Raw genomic sequence first — 20,450 nt, 5'->3', positions numbered from 1 at the left:
AACCTGGGTTCCAAGATTTCGATATTTTAATTATTCCTGACAATCCTAACTCTTTCGTGATCTTCTTTCGCACCGGTAGTAAAAATTGAATCTTGTATCAATATCACATGCACTGACGAAGCGATATTCGACCGTGACCAGAAGTTTTAAAATTTGCTCGCACATGCTTAGGGTTATGCTGTCCCGTCTGAAGTAGGCAAATGAAATTATTGCCGATGATGAATTTACAAAATATTGCAGCATGTACGTACCATCTCGTGAAGTGGAAATAGTTGGCGTGGTCTCCGATTTGAGTTTGAATTGAATGGATCTGTTAGCTGTTTCAAGGACCCCTTGCGCTTCAGTCAGCGAAGATACTGGACTGTAAGCAATTTCATTCCGCATCAATCTAAGTCAACGGGACTACGTCCTAAATCCACTTAAACTCGTATCGAGTGACCTTTGCTCGGTCTACTTTGCCAAACTCCTTTCGACAAGGTTCGTCCGTCTGTTCGCTTATTTTGCTGAGGGTCATGAAATGTTCAAAATGCCTGCAACTGGCTCATACAGCCACCCATTGCAGTAATAAGGGCCGTAGACAAGTACGAAGAAAGACACGAGGGCAATTCTTGTACTTGTCTCGCATACAATCGGCACAATGAAAAATTTAAGCACTCCCTCAAGGAACTTTACAAACGCACTTTTACAGAAATTCTACAGAGAGCCAAGTTACTGTCACTGATGACTCCATTGAAGGCACTTCCTTTGCTGTGCCCAGAAATTATAGGAAGAAAAAAACACTAAGCTTCCTCGTGAAGGCCAGAAGGTGTCCCGGATGGGTCACCAAATAAGTGCCAGCACAAAGCAGAATCAAATTGCTTAGCAAGCTACAATCATACAAGGAACTGCCATCACTTCCACGGGCACAATAATCCATACATGTTTCACCACTTCAGGCATAAATTCAACCTGATGTTGGATTGATGAAATCCTCTGAAATCGTTGGCTGCATATTCACCGCTTTTAACATATCAGATCCTCGTAAAAGGATTTTAAACGCCTTTCTCCCTACAGTGAATACATTCTCGGCAGTTGACTTCTCTTTACAGCGACTGTATCTTTTGATGGCTAATTTAGCGACCGAGATACATGCTCAGATAAAATCGGACACCCCGTGGTAATACAAAAAGAGATCAGTCGTGTATAAAAATTGCCTAAAGGGCGACACGCCCCGCAACTTCAGGAAGTAAACAAAATTTAAGTGCTTGATGAAAATCAAAACACTTGGGTATTGGTTCCGGTTCGTTGATGGGTTAACTAAAAAAACATTGACGAGCACTAACGAACGCGTGGTGTGGTGAAAACGCTAGATATTTAAATTCATCTTAAAGCTCTGCCAGGATTTTGATCCTGTACAGAAAATCTACCGATTTAACGTTTTCCATGGTGCAGTTCTCATTTGCTCTTTTTCATACAACAATAAAGTTCTGCGACCAAACAGAATCGAATCCAACTTTTTGAAGAATCTGACCAACTCTGCTAAATAATGCTTGTTAAATTTATCCAATAAATTCCTTAAGGATAACACTGTCACTCATGATTTGAGGCAAATAAAAGTCATCCCCATTTCAAAACCAGGAAAACCAGCATCCGACCACAATTCGTATTGGTCAATTTCAGTATTTTCGTGTATCCGGAAGATGTTCGAGGAACTGATCCTATTCCGCCTTGACAGTCGGGCCGAAGCAAATGGCTTACACAATTTGGTATCCACAAAGAGACAAGGACGAACAATTGCCTTGCTTGTGTGAACAGTAATTGAAATAGCATATGCTATCGAAGAGCCGAGGCTATCTTTCCGGTACTGAACGTAGTTCCGGATATATTTTTGAGAGTACTGGGGTTACCTCCTCTTCCGAAAAGCGAAAAAATTTCATGCGTTTTTAAATCAGTCTTGCGACGTATAGAATTCTAAGATTCAAAATAAATGTATTGATAAACATTCTGAGGGTATTTGGTCGAACTGGGTACGCCCCGGGATATTCCGGGACTTCGACCGGTTATAAAACCCATCTTGCGGTATGTCAAACTTCATGGTTTTGCCAAGCAAGTACACTGGAGGTCATTTTGAGAGTTTTGGATGAATTGGCGACAGCCCGAGGTACTCCGGGAACCGGGTTTCTCCGGCAAAGAGGACACTTTTCGACTGGTTGCAAAATCTGTCTTGCGGCACGTCAAACTTTCAAAATAAGTACAACAAAGGACAATTTGAGGGTGTGGCCAATTAGACCGAAACCCTCAAAATGTTCTTTAGCGTACTTGTTACGAAAAGTGGTGAATCTTGACTTGCCGCAAGACAGGCTTTCCAAAGTGTCCAAAAGTGTCCTCTTTGTCGGAGAAACCAGATTTTTGAGATACCGGAGTGTGGTTAATGCGTCTGAATAACCTCCAGTGTGCTTGTTTTGTGAAATCATAAAGTTTGACGTTCAGCAAGACGGAATTTGTAACCAGTCAAAAAGCGTCCCTCCTTACCGGAGGAACTAGGCACCCGGAATATCCTGGGGTGTGTCCAATTTGACCAACACCCTCAAAATAATCTCCAATGCGCAAAATTATGAAGTTTGGCGTCCCACAAGACGGGTTCTATAATCGGTCGAAAAGTGACATTTTTGCCGGATGAAACAGGTTCCGAGAAAACCCCGAATTGTCACCAATTCGGCCCAAAATTCTCAAAATGACCTCCAGTGCAGTTGCGCTGGATAATCATGAAGTTTGACACGTCGCAAGATGGGTGTTAGAACCGGTCGAAATGCGTGCTCTTTGCCGGAGGAACCAGGTACCCGGAATACGCTACGGTGTGTCCAATTCGACCAAAAACCCTCAGAATGTTGGTCAATGCGTTTTTATAAAATCATGAAGTTTTATACGTCGTAAGACTGGTTTGAAAACCCCTATGGAAGTTTTTCACTTTTTGGAAAGAGAGGTAATCCCAGTACTCCCAACAATATATTCGAAAATACGCTCAGTACCGGAAAGGTGGCCTCGGTTCCTTAAACTGGACAAATTTAGTGATTGTTTCCAATAAACCGCATCAAATTTGGTTGGATAGCGACTGAGAATCATTATTTTCAAATTTAATATTTTCAATGAAGTTGAAAGTAAAACTTCACTGATCGTTTCAGCTTACGTCGCAGAGATATCTGTTGCTCAATATAGCCTTGAGATCATTGGCACTTTGTCCATAGATCCTACTGCATCGTTACAGACAGCCTCAGTTCTATGGAGGCCCTCCGTTCGATGCAGTGTAGGAAGTACTCTCCCTATCCCATGTTTTTACCTGCAAAACTTTACCAGATTACCTTAGTTGAAGTCCCCTTGTGTCACTCCATCTCGGACAATGAAATGGCGGATTCCTCAGCTAACGTGGGCGCACTGGAAGGTGACATCTACGAAAGACCAATTAATAGTTTTTAATGAATTTTTCTGTATTTCTCGTCAGACGCCACTAGAAAGTTGACAAACATCATGAATCAATGAGGAGTTTGAACGGTGGCTACATTCTATTTTCGCGAAGATATTGTCCTATTCTTTTGTCCCGAATGTGGGCGAGGGGGACAAGGGGTAAGGATGTGAGATGAATTTTCATTTGTGTCATACATGTTAGATGCGCATTTTCAGCGTATTGGACTCGTGGAGAGCGTCTCTGCGCTAATGACGGACGACATCGAGTATGTTGTTTGGACAATCGAACGTGTGTCGACAGGTCATGGATTTCTTTCGGGCCCAAGGAAGACCAGCCTACGTTCCAGTGTGGGATGTACTGGACAACAGCGTGTTGCTGGCCCGCACTAAAGCCGAAATCTTCTTCGCCTTCATCTATACCGGTAATGACTGCCAATGGAGGGTTGAAACCATAAAGCATGATACTTAAACGAACTGAGGGCAGACGTCTTGGCAGCCCGATGCTGACACTGGTGTGGAATGTCTTCCGTTTAATATAAGTCTGCAAATTTGATGTTCTTTTCCACGTCATTGTTGTCTCCACTCTCTGATACTGTTGCTACTCGGATGTTGGGATTCACTTTCAAGCCTCCCTTGTCAAAAATAAGTTCCTAAGTTTGAGATATAAATATCTACAATTTTCTATGATCGTTTAGTTTTAATAAAGTTCAGGCGATTCTCTCTGTATATAGTACTGCATCTCTAGTGTCAGGAGTGTCTCAAAATTGCCAGCCCTTAGTTTAAAATTAAAAAGAAGAAATATTGCAGATTGTAATACCTTGGTTCCAATAAGAATAAAGGACACGTAAAACAGAACAGTTGGCACCGCGAAGCTAATGCGCTGCGTCTTATCAAATAAACCAACTGAAAAAACTAGTGAATTATTCATACCGATTTTTGGTCAATGACTCCTAGAATTCGTGTTGCTGAGATGTGTCGTAATTATTAGAAAACCTTAACTAGTGCATTCTCTAAATTATGAGTAATTTTGGTTCCTGGATTTCTGTATTCCAATGTTACTAAATTCATTGTTTTAAAGAATCATTCTCAAATGTCTCGCGAAAATTCATTATTAACTTGGCGGTTATTGCCAGTAGTATTGTTTGTATAAGGTCCATCGCAGAATACCCTCAGTATTCTGTTACAAGCGTAAATGTCAATTAATTTAATCAATCATGAGCATTCGAACGAATCTGGCCCCAGACCACTATTAATGAAGTGCGTAATAAAGCGTAATAAAATGAATATTAAATCTGTGTTCATAAGACAATTCTCTTGTAATGATTGCAATAAAACTGGTCCAATTAGACATAACATGATTTTAAAGCGAACCTCCCAAGGGTTGAAAGAAGCCTCCGTAATCATCAGAACAACATTTATGAATTGCTCCTTTAACAACCTGGTTTAAAACCTTAATAAAACGAAAATTGCCCGATAGATCCCGCTCCCTGCGAACTCATCGTCATTCGGTAGTCACTTACCGGTGTCGAATACGGGTGCGCCGTCAAGCAGACGCCGTCCGCCTTCAGCTGGTCCTGCAGCAGTGCCTCCAGCTCGTTCAGCATCAGCGGCGAACTGTCCCGCTCGAGACTGTCACTGTTATCCGACAGCAGCGATTTGGGATCGTTCAGCTGAAAGTACACACTGGCTGCGCCCTTCTCCCGCAGCAGCCGGACACTCTTGAGCAGTTTGCTGCGATGCTGAGGATTCTGGACCCCGATGGCGTCCAGATCCGGATCGCCGACCTGCTTGCAAATCTCCAGATCATCGTAACCGTTATCCAGGAAGCTCTCGGCGTACTGACCGAGCCCGAGGGCCCGCAACCACTCGCATACGATGTTGCTGACGGCCATGCTGCTACTGGATCACTTTAATAGAGTTCGCGTTCTTCTTCGTGCAGAAACAAAAGTTATCCTTTTTCGATTAGCAAAAAACTGTCCCCCGTCCGGCACTCATCGCGGGGCACTACTTTTTGCCCATCCCGTATGTGCACGATCTGTCATTAAATTATCGACCTCGGGTGCCTTTATTACTACTTCGTGGTTTCGTTTTCACCTTTTGTTTACATTTCACACCATTCTAGGTCGGTTCTGCAAACCTCTGGCCGTGCTGCAATGGCGGTTTTCCGATCTGTAAAGAAACAAGAGATAAAAAAGCATATTAGATACACTACTCTGTCGGTGAAAGGGGGACTCCGGGACCGGGACGGTGCGAACGGATTTACAACCTTAAACTAAGGAACCGCCGAAATTAAACGTGGAAAATAATGATGATAATGACGATTATAAACTCCGGACTTTGGATGAAACATTTTATAACTCGAGTGAGATTTATGACGGCTTCGCGCAAGATGGACCACGGTTCGACCCGGTCAAATGTGCGCTGCATTTGTTGACGGAGGAAGATTTATGAATGAGGCAATTAAAATATGACTCGTCCGGCCCGGCCGAGGGTTCCGGGGACTGAGCAGGCGGTGCGGTCGTACGTGTCGTTGTCGTTGGGTGTGGAACTGAGCGCGAGGTGTTGAGAGCGGTTCATATTTTATACGTCACCGGTGAGGGAGATTGATGGGGTTCCATGGGAAACGTTTTGTACGGTTGATTTTAGTGGTATCTTCCAACAAATCTAATTTTCATATTCTTTAGATGTGCATGTGATCCACTGGAAAAAGAATACTAATTTTTTGATGGGGTTATCTGGTTCAAATGACTCCATGTGGTGAAATACGGAAATAAAAGTTTGTAGTCAAAAGATGACTCATCATGTACTAATATCCTTCCAAACATATTCAGCTAAAACTAACCATAATTTCGCTAAAAATACAGCATTGCAAAACCTCTAACGTGATTCAATAGCCATCATATAACCCTGACAATTTCATGCGTATTTCTCACACACATTAAATGCCCTATGAATTAGTTCGTAACTTGGGGCGATTCGTTGTTGGTAACAACTTAGCTAGAGAAATTGAAGTCCTCTTGTCCAAGATCTTTCATCCTTTTCCAAAGAATGTCCATTCTGGCACTTTGTTGTGCCACTCGCCTCTATTCATGTTACAACTTCTTTCAACGCTGTTAAAATCAAACCACAACAAAGCCTCCTGAATCGATTACCGCTGTGTCATGTTGATCCTTACTTAGTTAACATGTTGTACTACACACTCAACGAGCAGTTCCATTTAAACAAACTAATCCAAACACACAAACAGCATCGTTCAAGCCGAAACGCCGGGAAAAGGGGGAGAAAACGCACTGCTATCAATGCTTTGAATGGACATAAAAAGATGAAAATATTTTCATTTCATTATACGAAAAAAAATCACTCCCCGAGCCCGCTTTCCGTTTGAACGTTTTACTTCCAACCGGCGAGGGCAACGAGGGGAACTAAAGCCAAGATTCGCTGCACGCAATTTAGTCCCGCAGCGAAAAAGTGACTGCAATCTGCAACAACAACAACAACAAGTCGGCGCGTGGTGCAGAGCGGAGCCCATGACGAACGGATGGGAAGACGGCGGGAGAAAGGTAATCCCTAACTGAAATCGCAGAATTGATAGATGAAAAACAGTCCTGGCGAACCGTAGCATCAGAACACGGTCGGCCGGTTGGTACATAGGGAATAGCAAAATCATATCCAATTACCAACAAATAAATAGAGAGCATTGCCCTTGGTACAGTGGGAGATTGTTATGAAGGTAACGGAGGCGGTGAGTGGTCGTGAGCCGACGCACACGCGTTCGGTCGGGTACTTGACAGAAGGTGCGTTACAAGAAGAGAAGGTTATGTTAGAATGTCGTGCTGACTGACGGGGGCTAAAGGCGGTTCACCTGGAGAAGCGCAGTAGCACCCAGGAATCCGATTGTTCCTCTCTGATGAACTATTTTGACAGCTGCCGGTGCTGCTGCTGCAATGGGTGATGGAAAATATGTTTCAAGTGTTTTGTTTACACGGTTCTCCGGGTACCGGTGCTAAAAGTACGGATCAACTGAAGTCTATTGTTTTGTTCAATCTATTTCGATGTCTGTAAGCCATTGATTGGCCGATTTAATTGACCTTATTCTGACGAAGAAAAGACTTCAGTAATATTAAAACCATTGTTACATTACTTGCTTTGACAGCATTATCTCGCAGATAAATATGTTCCAATTCTACCTGCTTTTGAAATGGCCACAAACTAAAGATAAGTTTCAAGAATTTCAGGATACGTTCGATCTGCATAGAACCCATATGCATTTCAGGTAAGGAATATGGAAATTCGAGAAAATTGGTCAGGTTTCAGGGGAATTCTACACACCTCAACGAGCATCTTCGAAACCCAGAGAAGTCTTATTTCAGGCATGTTTGGGAACCGCCGGTGAGTTGCAGAGAGTTTATATGAACTACAGGTCTACCATACTAAACTCATGGTAGTTCAGCAAACATCAGAGATATTCTTTGCACTTCCAGAAAACCTGGTGACCTTGACAAGAATCTTAAAAATGTCTGACGACTGGTATAAGCTACACTAATTAATTTCAAAGAATTTATCGGGTATTTCCACTAAAACATCTGGGAAAAAGTCCAATGAACATCAGAGGTCTGAAAACTTAGATTCGAACAATGGATTTTGATCTTCAGGAAAACCTTCAGAAATTCTGCAGACAAGTTTAGAAAAGTTCAACAACTTCAGAGAGGTTCTACGAACTAACAGAAAACCAACCATAAAAAATCAGCAAATTCAATTGAAACCATAAACTTCTGAGGAACGAATTTGAGGGAAGCCTAGCGATTTAAACGGTCAAAAAAACTTGCAATTTCAACGTAGTTAAATAATCAGTAATAATTTAACCGAATTTCTACGAACAACTTCAGTAAAGTCTAGTTGACAGAGTAGGTAAACAAATTTCGAAAAAAAATCCGACCTTCAGGGAAGTTCTCAGAGATTCATGTAAATCCACGAGCGTTCAAAATGCGTCACTGCCTTCAGAAACGTTCTACGAATAATGAGCTATTTACGGTCTTGAGGAAAGATTTGACACAATTTCAGATAAAATGTGATACAAAGCCAGAGCATTATACACAGAATAATTATAGGGTTCAAGCTATGATGCTACTGACTACTAAGAATCCCTCCGGGTTGAAGCCCGTACATACTGCGAGTGCTTTATAAGATTACCGCCATGCCCTCTGAACCACAAGATCAAGAGCAAGTTCTAAAAAATTCAGGGAACTTCTACAACATTCAGAGAATCCGTTGGTCCTCAAGAAAGTTTTGATACCTTAAAAATTTCACAGTTTTCCCGAAACATCCCAGGTAAGATAGATGAGCCGCAGACAGCTTTCACTAACCTATTCAGGTTCATTTTGCTTAACTGACGGTAGACGGGGACTGGGAAGTTTTAGGAGTTTCAGTAATTTCTGCAAATTTTGGGGGTTCCTAAGACAGTCCTAATACAGCTGCAGAGAAGTCCTACAAAACTCAGTGTAGTGTTATGATCTTTAGGATAGCTGGCTAGACGGCCTTCTTTGGCCCCTCTTTAAGAAAAGGCATAGACTGGAGCGCCCTTATTATCGAGGAATAACCCTTTCCTAATTCGGCGTACAAAATCGTGTCCCATATTCTGTTCAAAAGATTGAGACCGCTTGAGGAGCCCTTCTTCGGCGAATACCAAGCCGGTTTTCGTGAGTGTCGATCAACGATGGATCAAATGTTTACCCTGAAATAAATCCTCGATTCCGGGAGCACAACTTGCAGACACATCATCTGTTCATGGATTTCAAGGCGGCGTATGATTCAGTGAAACGAAATGAATTATGGCAAATTATGCTAGAACATGGTTTTCCGACGACTAATACGGCTGATTCGTGTAACGCTGGATGGATCGAAATTATGTGTAAGGGTTACGGATGAAATTTCGACATCCTTGGATGGATTGAAGCAGAGTGTTGCACAGTCTAATCTACTGTTCAACATAGAGCTCGAGGGAGCGATTGGGAATCAGGAATCAGAATATATTGGCTAAAATGGCACGTTCCTCGTACATAGCCGGGGATTTGTGCCTTGTCGTGTGTTTTCATCATTTCCTGAGCGGAAGGAAAGGACAAGAAGGTGTGGGGAAGTATAATTAGAAGGGTGGGAAAAATAACAGCACAAAACAAAAATAAACAACAGGTAAGTTAAACTCACAAGTAGTTCAACTTGCCTGCGAATAAGCCTAAAGCTCTTTACCACATTGGATAAGAAACTTTAGTATGTCTCTGAGTTTCAGTCGACCAAACATGGTTTCGTCTATATAAGGACGGCTGAAGACTCGAAATCGCAATTGCGCTCCCGCTGGACAGTTGCATATCAGATGATATGAGGTTCCGTAGTCGGATTCACAAAGATCACATGAAAAAGACTCAGCGCGCTGAATAGTTGCCATGTGATAAAAGATTTTTTGAAACCACTGGGCATGGTTGTTCTAGAAACGCCTTTGTTTGGCGACACGTTTGTAAATTTCTACAATAATTGCGGTGCTCGGACGAAGCCCAGGACCGTATTTTTTCCCGTATCCAACTTGTCGAAATTGGCAGCGCGGGCTCAGGACCAACAAAGTCAATCGCTGAACCTGCCCTGGCCAATTCGTCAGCCCATTCATTTCCAGTAATACCGCAATGTCCGGGCACCCAGACAAGGTAGATAATGTTGACAATGCTTAGTTCTTCGATTTGGGTTCGGCACGCGATCACTAGCTTGGACCGGGATTTGTCTGAGCTAAGTGCCTTGATTGCAGCCTGACTATCAGAGCAGAAGTTTATAACTCTGCCGGACAAACTCAGTTGAAGGGCCGATTGCACCCTGCACATAATCGTAAAGATTTCTGCTTGGAATACAGTACAGTATCTACCTAGTGAGTGAGATTGTTCCAATCTCATTTCACGACAGTAGACACCAGCACCAGCACGTCCCTCCATCAGAGAACCGTCAGTGTAACAAACCACTTGCGTTTGTTGTTGTCTTTCCATAAAGCCAGACAACCACAGCTCTCGAGAGGGAATCTTCACATGGAATGTCCTGTAAGGAAAACTACAAGTGAGTGTAATATCGCTGGGAGCAAGAATTTCTTCACCCCATGTAACCATTTGTGACCACAATCGTGTATGACTGGTAGCAAGATCAACATGATTACTGTTCCAAAACCCAGTAACCTGCAGTCTGCATGCACATGATAGTGCTTCTTGTTTTAAGTGTATGTGTAATGGTTTGATATTTAGAAGTGCCTCAAGAGCAGCAGTCGGAGTCGTGGTGAAAGCACCAGTCAACGCCATGAGCGCCATTCTTTGCAGATGGTTTAGCTTTGACTGGACTGTCATAAGCTCTCCTCTCTGCCACCACACAAGGCATTCGTATGACAGTATTGGACGTACAATTGTCGTATAAATCCAATAATGTATTTAGGTTTGAGATCCCAGGTCTTTCCAAAAGTTCGTCTGCACTGCCCGAAGGCCATGCACGCTTTATGACTATGAACTCAATGTGAGCAGACCAATTCAGATTGGAATCTAATATAACTCCAACGTATTTGACTTGGTCTACGCACAGTAGATCAGAATCAAAGAACTGCAAGGGACGAACCCCGGTTGTTATTCGCTTCTTCGTGAAAAGAACCATTAAAGTTTTGTTTGGGTTAATTTAACTTGTCGACACCACTGTTTGACAGCTATTAATGCTTGTTGCATCAAGTCAAGGATTGTCCCGATGCAAAGTCCAGTAATTAGTATTTGGTAATCGTCAACAAACCCGCAGGTAGGCAATCCAAGCTCATTGAGTTTCTTCAACAAGCCGTCGGTATCCAAGTTCTATAATAAAGATGACATAGCGCCACCCTAAGGACAACCGCAATTACTCAACTTCCGCATATCTACTTGTCTTAGTGACGAGCAAAGAATGCGGTTACTAAGCATCGCGTTTATCCAACCCGAAATAAATATAGATACCCGAAGACCGCACGTCGCTTCCAAAATAGACACATTGTCAAAATCACCTTCAATATCTAGAAACATACCCATACTACATTGCTTAAGCGAGAAGGCCTTCTCAATGTTGTAAACAACATCGTGAAATGTAACTAACAGAGCTTAGACAAATTGGAATCCCCGAATGAGTTTGAAAGAAGAACGAAATTTGGTTCATGTCCGCCATGATTAATGGAATGTAAACGAAACATTTGTTTACTTCGTCATTCCTTCGTTCGGTGCAGCGCATTCATTCAGGTATTTTCGGTTTAAATTCAAGTTCAGTAGTAAACTGAATTGTGTTTCTATGCTGGCCAAATCAATCTCATTCACTCGTCTTCGATACAATTCAATCTGCACCCTTTCGATAGCAGATCTTTAGCAGAGTAGATTGTTCTGAAAATTTTCAGCTTGTTAACATATAGGTCTTTATTTCCGTTCAAAGAAAGACAAAGATCATTTGAAAAGAGCACAAATATGAGCGGTCTAAATATACTACCTTGTGGGGCACCAGAGATTAATTGAAATGATTTCGATATTGAAATATTCAGTCTAATACACATGTGGCGCTACAGTTGACCAGAAAATGATAAATGGTCGTCTTAGCTACTCTATTGCTAGATCTAGTGGATCCCCATACTTTGAGAAATTTAGATAGGACACGTCAGTTTGACACCATTGCACGTTGTCGCGTGTCAGATTGTGTCCTGTTTACCTAACACAAAAGATTAGCTGTTGTCATGTGTTGTTCTACAAAACTGTACTGAAGCTCAGAAATGATTGGTTTATAGGTTCATTTGACACGGGTCAATGCGTTAGCACAGCTGAGGCGTGGATCTTTTAAGTTTTTACAAAAAGCAAAACTAAAAAACACTAAAAACGCCGTGTTGAGATCCTCTTTCTTGGCGGTGAAGCATTAATTGCATTATCCGTCGCAGCTTGAGGGTCTTTCAGTCTGGTTACTCTCGTGTTATCGTCCACGTTCATGTCGTCATCGATAATGATTTTTTGCTATTCATGGTTAAATATTCTTATTTGTTTCTTGTTCTACGATCTGCTATTGTAAATCCGCCTTCATCGGCTTTTGTATCATAAATGGTGAAGGTGGTTTGAAAGTGCTTGTCGTAGTCGTTGCCCCTTCACTACTGGTTAATTGCATCGTTGTTTTTGGTTTATCTGTAAGTGTCGATGGCTGCTTGTTACAGTTGGCTGTAGTAAATGAGTTTTGACTAGTTGTTTCTGCGCATGTTTTTATGTAGTGGGCTGTCGAGTTACATAACTAGCATCTAGAGGGCTCTGTCAAGGATATGTGATCAACGTTGTCTGCTTATAAGTTACGCAATCATCCGGTGATTTGCATGCGATACTCATATAAGAAGGCAAAGGTTTAGTCACACTTATTCTCAAAATACGAACACCATTGGGAATACCGGTGAAAACATTTCTCCGAGTGTCATTCGTAATAGACTACAATACGTCGCAATACGGAGCATAATTCGTTAGATGTAATCTTCCTTAGTGCGCGGTGCCACGAATGGATACGAACGTCCACCATGTCATTTTCCATATACAAGGAATCTTGATTCTTTGTTAATAAATTCGATATCGTGTTGCATGTTGCTCTTTGCAATGAAGTTTTCTGACTGGGCTACACTTCTAAACGTAATCACGTTTTTGACGTGTTGTAGCTGAATATATCCCACTTCCGCGAGATTAAGCTCCACTTTAACTTTCTCAATGTGTCCAATAAAAGGTGAATTGTCACCGTTCCTGCCATTTTCTCTCTATTTTGCATTGCACAAAAAACATGACTCACGTCAAAACAAAGAATTTATATTTAACTGTTTCACCTCCTGAACTGTGGGTCTAACACGCGTTTTCTTAAAGATCGAAATTGTGTAATCCCATAGCACGGATAATTTCGTTTCCTTTGGTTGACTTATTTCCTGGCACAGTCGAGGCCTACGATACAGTACTGTTTGTGCACTGGCTACAGAACAAAGCACTGGCTTTCTTGACTGGCTCCTATAGCAGCGATTTATTTGGTTTCTGCTTTGTGCGAGATCACAAGATAGAATAAATGATTGGTTACAAAGCACGATAGGAAATCACTTCAAATACTTTAGCAATACAGTTACATTGGCATTTGTAACTATGTAAGGTAAATGATAGTGCCATATACACCATGTTTCGATATAAAACGTCTGCAGTTATCGACTATTTTTGGAATAGAATGTGGTATATCGATTGACCTCGACACATTCACATTTTTCAAAAATTGAACTTTTGGAAAAACCATCGAAAAGCTTTAACTAAACCCGACTAATTACAGAGAAGTTTTACGTTTAATTCAGAGAATCCCACAAGCTTCTACATATTCCACCTGGCTTACCGAAAAATGATAGTGAAGGTTGGAGATTGTATAACATCTCCATTTTCTGTCAGTGCTGAAGTTCGTCAGGCTAATCACCTTGGACCGGTCTACCTAAACAACTTAAACTTTTTGTTGAAAAGTTTTACGAAATTCAGAGAATCTTACAAGCTTCTACAAATTCTTAAAAAAAAGTCTGGCAAATCCTACAAAAATAAAAAAAAAGTCTGGCAAATCCTACAAGTTAACATAATATTTAGTTCGGGGTAGTTATAAAAACTTCGGAAAATTAATTCGAGCTCTGCTACGTGGCTCCCAGAAATCTTACAAATTTTAAGGAATTATCCAAAACTGAGAAAAAAACAATTACGTGCTCCAAACAAAATACGAGTTTACTGTCTATCAAGGGATATGTAGCTACCGGAAAATAGGGTAATTTGGCCAAACGTAGATTACGACTTTATTCGCCTTGTCCACAATAAACCATCAAAATCTATTGCTCTATGTTTCACTATTATCAGCATTCGCCACCTATAGCCACATATAGCAACCCCAACTCTGTCAAAGTCAATAAGAAACGAAACAGATACAGTCTAAATAACCGTCACTCAATCAAACAAGCTGCAGAGGTTTTTTGTTTAAGCAACTGTGTGGGAACACGTGTTTTCGTGGCTCAAAATATGTACAGACCGGACAGACAAGATACGGTGTGTGTGTGTGAATAATTTATTCAGTTTCAGTTTTTCCACTTTCCATCGCACAAGCGCACAATAAATGGGAATAAACTGTCCCGATTCGGTGAAACATCCTAGAATGTGTTGTGTCAGTTCTGGTTCGCGGTAGTACGCTGTTTCTGGATGTGCTCCCTTGAGTGCAATATTTGCTGTTCGCAAACGGTGAGAATGAAAATTCCTCACCTGATCGGTACATACGAGCACAGATGAAAATATATATGTATTAGCGGATGGTTATGTAACTTTAGTGTTTGGCGCTTGATCTGTGCCAACGAATGTGTGTTTTGGGAGAAATTTTCCTTTCGGTTCCTTGTCCGTGTGGGTCCAAGCTTTTCCCCATCAGAATGATAACCAAAAACAAACAAAACTACGGAAGCGCATCTCAATACCACCACAGCGGGATTGTTATTACGAAAAATTCAACGCAAACTTTTCATCGTGATCCCGTTGAATCACTATTTTAGTCTTTCTCGAAAAAAAAGATTACGCAGTTGATCGGCACATTGAGACCCTAATCTTGGAGGCTCAAGTTGCATATGGTATTCGACCCAGTTCGTCGTGACTGGAAAGTTCTTGTGTTACCAAAAAAAAGATGCGCCATTTCCCCAAAGACGGCTGGGAATCAATTTACACAATCTTAGGTCTAAGGAAAATTTGTATCATGACCATTGAATTTAGATGTTTGTAGTCTGATGGTTCAATGAAGAGATTGTTGTAGAGCGAGTTTAACCCTTAAAGGCGCAAACCATTTTTTTTCAAATTTTCTGAAAATTATCTCACAGCTTCAATACGTTACTATGATAATTTTAAGATGGTTTTCGCAATGTTGTTTTAAAACAACATTGCGCATTTAAGGGTTAAAGCAACATTCCACTCCAGTAGATCTCCAAAATAAAGATTAAAGTATAAAAAAATGAAGAATCTTATTTGGAACGAAGTTCTGTTTTCGGATTTACGGACTAAAAAGTGAGGTATGTATTTCATATTTTTCAATTTACTTACAACACCCCGGACCAATGCATAAATCTTGAAGAACAGCGTATACGGCAAAACTCCTCTATTGCTTCCTTGTGTGATTTACTGATTGAGATTAAGCGGCAAGTTCTCAAAGCCCAAAAATGTTACGGTAAATCAGAGGAAGTCAGCCTGCTGAGAAGTGACGTTGAAAAATTTAGATTTTTAGACCCGATGTGCGGACTTGTACTAAAAAGTTTCACAGCGTACAGCCAAATAGAAAACCCGCTCTAATTTATTAAGAAACAACGCCACACCGATTTCCATTTAGAACCACTACCGGCCGCTTTTTATCATTATTTCCCCGAGGGCCGAACACCACAATAGACCACAACTCATACTCGCCGGCAGCGGGGCCAACTGCATCGAGCCGGAAAAATAAACGTGCCGCTTTACCCACTGCACAAAGTCACTGGTTTCGCTTCCATTCCGGTATTCCGGAGGAGAGCCTCCTGGCAGAAACTTTTCCCCCTCAAGCGACGTAAACTTCTCCGGCCGGGATAGTAAAGCGGCAATTCCATCTGGGACTGAGAACGAAGTACTACTGTGAAGGAATGTTACGTATGTCTCACCCGCTCCCTTCCTGGGAATTAGAAGCTGACGGGGGTGGCAAGAGTCCATCATAGACCGGTCGACAGGTGGGCGACGAAAGGCGAACCATTAAAAAGCATCAATATTAAATGAAATAATACTTTCTGGAAGACCGGCACTGGCATCGCTCGGTCGGATAGGGAGACGAGTTTGCACAGAAGTTCCTTACAATGAAAACCGTCGGTGGACTGTGGCAGCATTCAGGGCCAACGCGGAGTGGTTCAGTAAGCCGCCGCATCAGGTATCCCACAGGAACACGGGGCGGTGGAATTTATAGTTTTGCTGGAGTGTATGTATTATTTAAGGTTTATTACTGCCTCACCGTGGTGTGCTGGGTCAGCGGGCACCGCAAACAAGAACCGGTGAAGCGAAAATTGACTGCAGGTCATGTGCTCAGCTGTGGGGACCAGGAGGTGGGCTTGTGTGTGTGTGAAATCTATGCCGCCGAAGCCAGTGCAGAACCTTGAGGGTGAAGTCAGGTTGATAAAGTTTCGCGAAGTAATCCATATTCTAGTATTTTCCAGCCCCGTAAGCACGATGGAAATTAGCGAGGAAATCGGTCAGAAAATGTTATACGTTTATTCAACGACTGCTTTTTAGTGGAACACTATTACCGACTGTACTTGGTTAAAGTTGTTTCGTTTCATTACTTGAATTGAAATAAATATTATCGTAAAAACTCATTCATCCATAAATCTGTTAAAATATATTTGACAATGTCAAACTAGTTCGGAATAAGAACGAGTTGACACAAGTCCCGAGAATAAAACATGCTACCGCTTTAAATGTATTAAAACGACAAAATCGAATATCAACTTCAAGTCTAAAAGTCGACCTGGGGCTCTTCGATGCAAGAGTCGTTTAACCTTTACAGTACCAAGCTAAAATTTTTCTGAAAATTTTGTTTAAATTTTGCTCTCATTTCGTCAATTTTTGACCGAATTGGATGGAACTGGCTTTAAAAGATCTGGAATTTAGTCCAGTTTCTATATACCGAGTAGTGTTCAAATCCGTGGACCGGTTCCGGAACTAATCCGAATTCCCTTGGGGTATATCCGGCATCCCAGTGGGGTGACGGACGAGTTTTGAAGAAACATCCCATAAATTTAAGTAATTGTATTTTGAAATGTGCTACATATGACTATTTCCCATTGATCCTTCACAATAGACACGAATTGGACCAATCTTGGCCACCGGAGAACTGTTCCGGGAGAACCTAAGAAAATGTATATAATTTTCTATCATTCCAGCGATTTGGGTTCATAGCTTTATACGAAATGCGAAGTTCTTCCAATCATACGGTTCTACAGCTCCCTCAAGGCCATTCCGGCACCGGTTCCGTACGGATGGACATTTGACGCCATTTTGAAAACCAAGATGGCAGCTTCCGATTACCACAAAATAGTGAAAACCACCATCAATATGGGTGTTATTTGAAAGAGAACGGCCAGCAAAAGCCGGAAATTGATAATTGACGCCATTTTGAAAAGCAAAATGGCGATTTCCGGTTACCACAAAACAGTGAAAAGCATCATCAATATGGGTGTCATTCGATAGGGAGTGGTCAGTAGAAGACAAACATTGATTTTTGACGCCATTTTCAAAACCAAGATGGCGGTTTCCGGTTATCACAGTGCAGTGCAAACCACCACCAATAATGGCGTCATTGTAAAGCGCTAGCGATCAGCAAAAGCCGGAAATTTGTTTTTGACGCCAATTCGAAAACCAAAATGGCGGGTTCATGTTCCAAATGGGGTTTTCGATTGATTGACACCGGTGTAGTGGAGTGCACTGAAACTGCACCGTTTTTGCACTTTCTAGCAGAAGTGCAGAAAACTGGGGATGTTCCATTGACACTTCTGCTAGAAAGTGCAAAACCAGTGCAATCCACTACACCGGTGTCAATCAATCGAAAATCCCAAAAGAAACAGTGAAAACCGTCATCAATATGCGTGTCATTTGAAAGGAGTGTGTCAGCAGGAGACGGAAATTGATGTTTGACGCCATTTTGAAAACCAAGATGGCGGCTGCCGGTTTCCAAAAAGCAGTGAAAACTACCATCAATATAGGTGTTATTTGAAAGGTATTGGTGAGAAGAAGTACGAAATTGATTGTTTATGCAGTTTTGATAACCAAGTTTGCGGTTTCCTGTTACTGCAAAACAGCGAAAACTATCATCAGTATAGGTATCAGAAAGGGGTAGTCATAAAGTTATTTTTGACGCCATTTTCGAAAACCAATATGGTGGCTTCCGGTTACTACAAACAACAGTGAAAACCATAAATATGGGTGTCATTTGAAAGGGGTGGTCAGTAGATGTAGTGGTGGCGGTGGTACTACCACCTTTGTAACAGGAACACTCTCCATAGCACTGAGCAATCTTTACACGACAAGCATGACGTGTTCAAGCATTACTCTCTGACCATACTCAGCATGCTACTGTACGAAGGGCCAAAAAGGAATTGCGTGGTCGGAAAGTGACTTCGTTTACATGTACTACGGAAGCTTTTGCTTCCAATAACAAGACCATATAAGCCAATTACAATGCAAGCCATTGTTATAAAAAGTAGCCTCAATGGGTGGGGAGAAAATCCTGCGCAATGTTCACGAAATGTTAGCAACAAGAATCTGGCTACTCCACTCTTCCTGCCCAAATCGTTTCAATCAGGTGGCTTGATGGTCCCTCTCAATTCCCATGTATTCTATGTAAGGGTCATTCCACGCGCAGTGATCAAGGCACGTGTAATCGACCTTCACGGATTTGAATCAAATTTGGAGGAATTGCTCATCTAGGGCCAATATATAAAAACCCAAATTTTTGTGTCTATTCAATCACCCCTCGGGCAATGGGAGCACCCCCCCGTTTTGGCAAATTGTCAAAACCCTTGATTTCCTTTTGAACATATTTCCGGTTCTATTTACTCTAGAACCAAACCGTAAGATGGGTTTTGAAGAAAATTGTTCAAGGAGTTTAGAAAATATATTAGCTATTGGCGGCAGTGCTGCCAACTATTCGATTTTTTCAGCCAAATAGCAAATCAGCGATATTTTGAAGCAAAAAAACGCTATTTCCCATATAAAATCGCAGGCGCACAACAATAAAAAAACTAACTTGAGTATTCTAAATTCACACATAATTTACCGTGAAGTAGACGAGAAATTATGAAAAATTACGTTTTTGGTTGCTTTTTAGCAGATCAGGGTCAATTTTTATGACTGTTTGAAGATCTTCTCAATTTTGGCCAATAAAAATGGATTTTTATATGAGAAAATTCGAGTTCTTCCCTTCAAAACAGTGCATCTCAGGATGCGCTCAAATTATATTGAGATTATAAGTGTTTTTTATGTAAAAATATCTACAGAACACGATGGCATTAGAATCTTCAAAATTAAAATATTTGTAATAAGAAAAAAAAACTTAATATTTAACTGAAAGAAATCGCATAGTTGGCATCACTGCCGCGAAAAGTTAAGCTCCTTGAGCAATTTTCTTCAAAAACCATTTTTCGAATCGATTCTATAGTAAATAGAATCGGTGATATTTGTAGAAGACACCTAATTTCTATCTCTTTCCGTTGAAAAGTTAGTGTTGGCGCCATCTATGCGGTCACAGGTGGCACTAAAATTTTCTAACCAAGACATAACTCGTATTATGTAGTGCAATTCTTCCGAACATACTATTCAGCTAAATCTAACCATTATTCTACAAAAATGTTTAGTTTGTTAGAACCTAGTACCGATACACTACCACGCACTGCTAGGCCCCATGCAAAACTGACTCAGACACCACTTCGCTAAAAGTTTAATAACTTCTTTTAACAAAGCCGAATTGACTAGCAGTCTTCGACAAAGTTGTACACAATTAAATTATATTTCTTATTTTCACTTACAGTGATAATTCGATGCATACTGTGCCACCTAGCGATGAAAATGCGAGCTAGTTGGTTTTCTTCATATAAATTGTCGAAAAATCCCATACAAACTTCAGGCACGTTGGTCCGGTAGCTAGACTTGTCCGATTTGCTTCAAATTTTGAGCAAGTACTCCTGGTGGGACTAGGAATCGACTCAGGGGTAGGCCGATAGGGGTCACGTCCTTACAATCGTCGAACGTTTTGTGTAATCAGATAGGCGTACTAATTTTTGTTTTATGTTTGTATACAAGAAACATAGGGCTTGGATAGGCAACCACTCTCCTCTTGCTGCAATAAGTGTGCTGGATATGCTACACATAGCTATGCGGCGGTACGGTTTTTTGGTGTTGGTGTTTGTTTTTTCGTGTCGTGGA

The 20,450-nt window shown here is 41.4% G+C and overlaps 1 protein-coding gene across 4 annotated transcripts in view; it reads right to left on the bottom strand.

Annotated features, from left to right (window-relative positions):
* LOC131677719 (sterile alpha motif domain-containing protein 5) overlaps nucleotides 1-20,450 on the bottom strand; it is a 668,233-nt gene that overhangs the window by 576,086 nt on the left and 71,697 nt on the right. For all 4 annotated transcript variants that reach the window (XR_009303417.1, XM_058957721.1, XM_058957719.1 and 1 more), the window contains one exon: nucleotides 4,962-5,610. Coding sequence is in view for 3 of the 4 variants with exons in the window: in XM_058957721.1 (XP_058813704.1) it covers nucleotides 4,962-5,333 (372 nt within the window). In the remaining variant the exon portion in view is untranslated. The remainder of the gene's footprint in view (nucleotides 1-4,961; nucleotides 5,611-20,450) is intronic.

This window comes from Topomyia yanbarensis, chromosome 1 (genome assembly GCF_030247195.1).
Source record: "Topomyia yanbarensis strain Yona2022 chromosome 1, ASM3024719v1, whole genome shotgun sequence".
NCBI lineage: Eukaryota > Metazoa > Arthropoda > Insecta > Diptera > Culicidae > Topomyia > Topomyia yanbarensis.
Note: the sequence above shows the minus strand (reverse complement) of the source record. Positions and strands in the feature narration are given on the sequence as shown.